The sequence below is a fragment of the Furipterus horrens genome, unplaced genomic scaffold (assembly GCF_987537825.1).
Source record: "Furipterus horrens unplaced genomic scaffold, mFurHor1.1.pri manual_scaffold_17, whole genome shotgun sequence".
Lineage (NCBI taxonomy): Eukaryota > Metazoa > Chordata > Mammalia > Chiroptera > Furipteridae > Furipterus > Furipterus horrens.
In genome coordinates, this window is record NW_028327187.1 from 74,958,147 (window position 1) to 74,964,585 (window position 6,439).

General features: G+C 40.0%; 1 protein-coding gene across 1 annotated transcript; it reads left to right on the top strand.

Annotated features, from left to right (window-relative positions):
- The first annotated feature begins 379 nt into the window (after positions 1-379).
- Positions 380-1,239, top strand: LOC149991251 (reticulon-3-like). The gene is given in 3 exon segments (XM_090264089.1): positions 380-389; positions 721-1,027; positions 1,029-1,239. Coding segments are annotated over 3 exon segments (528 nt in total).
- The last annotated feature ends 5,200 nt before the right edge of the window (positions 1,240-6,439 follow it).

Consider the following 6,439-nt stretch of genomic DNA (forward strand, 5'->3'; position numbering starts at 1 on the left):
GCACTCCATCTGTCTAATACTCTTTTGAACTGATAGAAAATATGCATTTTTTTAGAAGAGCAAACCCAACATGACAATGGAGAAATGAGAAGGCTAAAACAGACATCCTAAAAATTTAGAACATCCTCAATGATACCCCCCCCACACACAAACAATCCTGCAAATTTGTTTCAAACACTATGGAACGTTTCTGAAAGTTGCTTATGATTTATGCTCCTCAAAAAAAAAAAAAAATATATATATATATATATATATATATCAGGCCCTGACTAGCGTGGCTCAGTTTGTCAGAGCGTTGTCCCATAACCAAAGGGTTGCACATTTGTTTATCAGTCAGGGCACATGTCTGGGTTGCAGGTTCAGTTCCCAGTCCAGCAATATGATCCCAGGTTGGTTGGGGAGCATACTGGAGGCAAATAATTGATGCTTCTCTTTTGCATTGATATTTCTCTTTCCCTTATCTCTCTTTCTCTCTCTCCAAAAACCAGTGGAAAAAAAATATCTGTGGGTGAGAATTAAAAACATTTGAGGTCCTACCTGGAGGCTGGCCTTGAGACCTGGCCAGGCACTCCACCCCTACTGGCTGCATTTGAGAACGTTTTGGTGTTTAACGCTGACTGGGACCATAGGACTACCAACAGAGATCCACTGAAATCCATCCTGTCAGGAAGTGGCCAGCTAATACTGATGTTACATCTGTCTCAATATAACATTATCAAGTACACAATCTGATTTTCTGGCAAGATATGAAGAAGACTGGGTCTGACTTTGGCACCACACTGATGGTGCTGCCTTCCCTGGCAGCTTTCAGTGTCATCAGTGGGGTTTCTTATCTCATCATGGCTCTTCTGTCTGTCACCATTAACTTCAGGGTCTACAAGTCTGTCATCCAGGCTGTACAGAAGTCAAAAGAAAGCCATTCATTCAACGTCTATCTGGATGTAGATACTACTCTGTTCTCAGAACCTTTCCAAAATTATGTGAATGCTGCCATGGGGTACATCAACAGGTCCTGAAATTCATTACTCTCTCTTTCTGGTAGAAGTTCTGGTTAACTTCTTGAAGCTAGCTGTCTTCACGTGGTGGATGATCTATGTTGGTACCATTTTCAATGAAGTCACTCTTCTGATTCTTGCTGAACTACTCATTTTCAGTGTTCCAATTGTCTATAAGAAGCACAGGACCCAGACTGATCACTATGTTGGCATCACCTATGATCAGATCAAGTCAATTGTTTAAAAAATCCAAGCAACCCTGGCAAATTTGGCTCAGTTGGTTGTGCATCTTCCACAAACCAAAAAGTTCGCTGGTTGGATTCCTGGTCAGGACACATGCCTAAGTTGTGGGTTCAATCCCCAGTCGCGGTGTGTATGGAAGGCAACCAATCCATGTTTCTCTCTCACATCAGTGTTTCTCTCCTCTTTTTCTTTCCATTACCCTGTCTCTAAAATTAATTAGTTACTTAGTTAATGAATTAATTTTTAAAAAATCCAAGCAAACCTACCTAGAATTGCAAAGAAAAAGGCAGAATAAGTACATGGAAACCAGAAATGCCAGAAATGCCACAGTTGCTAAGACATCATTTAATAGTTATAACTTTGTACTATGAAGGAACATGCCCAGTGTTAGCTTGAGCCTGCATTCTAAGCTTATTTTTTTAATTTGATGTTTTACTCTCCTTTCCTTTTACCTGCAGTATCAAGCACAAGAATTGTTGGGCAAAAACAAACAAACAAACAAACAAAAAAACAAAAACAACAACAAAACCCTGATACCTTAGAACCTGAAAGAATAAAGACAGAATCAGCTTAATGGGATAAATCATAATGTTAATGGTGGTGGAGATTTTATGTGTATCTTGAAAGGAGAAAGATTAGAGTTAAAGAAGAAAATGAAAGATGAAACACATATCTTGGGTTTTTCTTTTTAATTTTCAAGGACTAGTCTTACGTACTTTTCTATCATAATTTTGTCCTAATTTTTAAGTTAAGAAATAATGGTTAACTTATGAAGAAATTATCTAGGTACAAGAGTAGGATTCCTTCCCATAGGTTTGCATGTTTTGCAGCCCTTGATCCCATCTTCCTGCCCCACAATGTGAACAGCTACTCTTCATATTTCTCTTCTTTGTTTATAGATGTAACTCAACTCTATGAATAACTTATAGGTGATAGTAATAATTTCTGGTTCCCACAATGCCATCTCATAGCCAAGAGTGGAAACAGAAAGTGGGACTAGAGAAGGAGTCAACAGGAGTACTGCTGTGATCACTGCTCCCTCTCCTGCTAATACCTACGAAAGGAGAGGCTCCGCCATTTAGGAAGGTGGTGTCTGCGTCATGTTAGACACTAGTTCTGAGTTTTATTTGGAAAACTCATTCCTGAATGTGCTTTCCTTCCTCTTCCTTACTTAACTTACTTCAAATTAAATAAATATGGTTGTACTTTTCTTATTATGAAATAAATGTCTGTAACTGCTGTGCAGTGATGTAAACCTGTTAGAGTGAAAACATAATCTACAGGTGGGCTCAGAAAAATAAAAACAATCTCAGTAATATTCAAAATGTAGAAATCCCGCAGCTCAGTTTCTGACAACAATACAGTATTCCCTCACTTATCGCAGGTATTGCGTTCTAGACCCCCGCGCGATAGGTGAAAATCCACAAAGTAGGAACCTTACATTTATTTTAGTATTTATGTATGTTTAAGGTTTTATAAACCCTTCCCACACACTTATAAACAGTTTCGAGTCCCTTATTAACCTTTCCCACACTTTTATAAATGCTACTTATGTTCTTAAACATAGTCTACACTCTTAAACCTACGTAACTTTAACAACATACATATACAGCACCGCAAAATCCCGCGGTTAGCAAAAAATTCATGATAAATAATTAAATATAATATTTTTTAAAATCCCGCGATACAGTGAGGCCACGATAAGTGAACCACGATATAGAGAGGGACTACTGTAAAATAAAATTAAAAGTTAGGAACAAAAGAATGGGCAAAAATAAAACAAAACAAACAAAAAAACACTCTCCATTTGAAAGTTTTTAAACAGGCTTCAAAATAACTCTTTGGTTAAAGAGGAAATAAAAACTAATATAAACTCTTCAGAAATGACCAATAATAAGAACCTTATATATTTAAACCTATGCTTTGTGGCCAAAGAGATCATTTAGAAAAAGTAATAGCCTTAAATACATTTATTAGAAATAGGTTGGAACTATTGTAACAATATAATCAATAAAATATACTTAAAAAAAAAAGAAAAAGAAATAGGAAGATGGATGAGAAATGAATTGATTCTGTTGTATCATGCTTGCACTCCTGTGCATACACACACACACACACACACACACAGGCATACACCCAGGATTTTACTTCTTTACCCTGGGTAGCTCACTACAAGGAAAGTATTGAGAAACAAAAAGGAATAAACCCATCAAAGTGAAGAGAATGTGGTGAGGATGTAAGGTTATCTCTAATGGACAGATTTCAACATTTTTTGGAAAGCAGATGGGAATTAGTTAATGAATAAAATAAGCAGGAAAAATCCAGCCTTCTCTAGAATACTTGACAAGGAAACTACAGAGGAGGTAGGAGCCAGTTTGCCAGATATAACACCAGAGAGTAGGCTCAGAATCAGCAGGCATATGGTGGAAGGCAATAGAATTAAATGGGGCTGAACACTTGGGGATTGACTGAAGGCCCCAATATGGAATGAGTGCATCAGTTGGAACCTCCTCTCCTCCAACAGACAGCTGAACTGGCAGCTGGTGCAGGGCTGCAGCAAAAATACCTGACAGTTCTTTAAAGAAATTGAATGAAATGTCTGTAGAGGGTTAGGGCTTCCAATGCGGATGTTGGCAACCCCTGAACAATTTTCTCCTCATTCTAGCATTTGTGGGATATGAACTCTCTTCCTCAGCTACCTGCCTTACACAGAAGAGTCAAAGCAGAAAAACAAACCTATTGGCCTCACAGCAGATCAAATCCTCAATAGATACCCAGCACTTCTTTAGTAAATATAAATCCATCACTGAAGATCATCAGAAATATGAATGAGGCCTTCAACATTAAAAACAGTCCCATATAACCTATAGGGGGGAAATGAACTGGAAGGAATCCCAGAAAATGCAGAGAACATACAGAAAAAAATTTAATTTAATTACCTGATTGAGAGAACTCAGAGAAAACATTGCATCCATAAGACAAGAACAGCACATTATGAAAAAAGACTAGAGAACAAGAAAGAATTATTGGAAATTAAATGCAATGATTGAAGTTCAAATTTCAGTAGAAATATTGAAAGATAAAACTGAAGAAGTTTCCCAGAAAACAGAACTAAAAATATAGACAAAAAATATGAGAGAAAACATTAGGACTTTGAAGAGCGATCTAGGAAGTAAAGAAAGCAAGTAGTAAGAGTTCCTGAGAGATATATCCAGAAAAAGGAATAGCAATCAGGATAAATAGCATCAGACTTCATAACAGCACTAGATGATAAAAAAATTACACAGCAACAATTTTTAAAAAGATAAAATAACAATGACTTTCAATTTAGAATTCTATACCAGCGAAAATACCTAGCAAGTGTGAAATGGAATAAAAATATTTTTAGATATTCAAGAACTAAGAAAATTTACCTCTCAAATATACTTTCTTATGAAGCTACTTGAGGATGTTCTCCGGCAAAATAAGTGTGTAAGCAAAGAAAAAGGAAGATGTGGGATTTACAAAACAGTGGATCTAATCCAGGAGAGCAGTAACAGGAAATAACAGGAATGCCAACTGGGCAGAAGGCCTAATTGGCAATCAATCCAGACTGGAGTAGGAGAAGGGCAGGCTCTAGCAGAAAGAACTCTAAGAATTATATTTTAAGTCTGACTATGGAATTTTAGTCAAGATGGTAGTATAGGTAAACATGGCTTGCCTCCGCGCACAACCACATCAAAATTACAACTAAATTACAGAACAACCATCACTCAGAACCATCAGAAATCAAGTTGAATAGAAGTCTGACAACTACAATATTAAAGAAACTACAGCCATCCAGACTGGTAGGAGGGGTGGAGACATGGAATGGATTTGTCCCACACCAATGTGTGGTGGATAAAAATTTGGGAGGAATATCTCAGGAGTGAGGAGTCCCATCTCCCAGGCCCGGGATTCCAGTGCCGAAAAGAGAAGTCCCCATAACTCCTGGCTGCAAAAACTAGCAGGAGCTGAGTCCGGGGAAGAAACTGCTAGAGTTTCAAGCAGTTCCTCTTCAAGGGCCCACATACAGACTTACTCAGACTCACTCCTTCTGAGCTCCAGCACCAGAATAGCAGCTTGAAAGGCACCAGTGGCATACAGGGAGGAACTGAAGTGTCTGACATCAAAGCAAGAGCAGGGGGACAGCTTTCTCCAAGACAGAAAGGTGGGCAGAGGCCATTGTCGCTTTTCTGAACCCTCCCTGGAGAGTGCCATGTGTGAGACTCCATCAACCTAGCTAACACTGTTTGCCCTGCTCTAGAGATCCCTTGAGACTCCATCCCATCCAACTTATGGGCTCACCCAAGCTGTTTACAGAAACTCTTCCATGTGAATGGCTGGACTTAGCTCAGGCTTCACAACTTCCTAAATCCTCTCAAACAAGCAACAGCTGGCCTCAGCGAACTGCCAGCCCCTATATCTCTTGCTAAGTGGCCCCAGGCCCGGCACTAGCAGCAGCCAGACTAGATTTATAGCTTGGTTTTGCCTGGGAATCTCCAATCTCAGCACAAGTAGCAGCCATCTCAGCTTGCTTTATATCCCAGGCAGGGTGGCCTTGGGCAAAAAACAGGTGGGTGCTTATCTTGGCCTACATGACCCAGGAAAGAGCCTGCATACCCAATGGACAGCTACTGACCACATCGGAGCACCACCACCCTGCGTCTGCACAGCTGATCCTCCACGGAGGGTGGAGGTTGGTACACAGTGGCCACAGATAGTCCTTGCAGCTGACTAAACTGGGTAAATCCCTCCCATTGACTTGTCAACAGCAATCAAGGCTCAACTACAAGAGAAATGTGTATTCTGCCCCTCCAGTACCCAGCTTGGGTGACAGGGGAGGCTGTGCCACTGGAACCCACAGGACACCTACTACATTAGGCCATGCTACCAAGACAGGGAGTCATAGCAACTCTACCTAATACATAGAAACAAACACAGTGAGGGTGCCAAAATGAGGAGACAAAGAAACATGGCCCAAATGAAAGAACAGATCATCCCTGGCTGGTGTGGCTCAGTGGACTGAGAGCCAGCCTGTGATCCAAAAGGTTGCCAGTTCAATTCGCAGTCAGGGCACATGCCTGGGTTGCAGGTTGAGTTCCCCATTGGGGGGTGTGCAAGAGGCAAACAATCAATGTATCTCTCACAAATTGATGTTTCTCTCCCTATCTTTCTCCCTC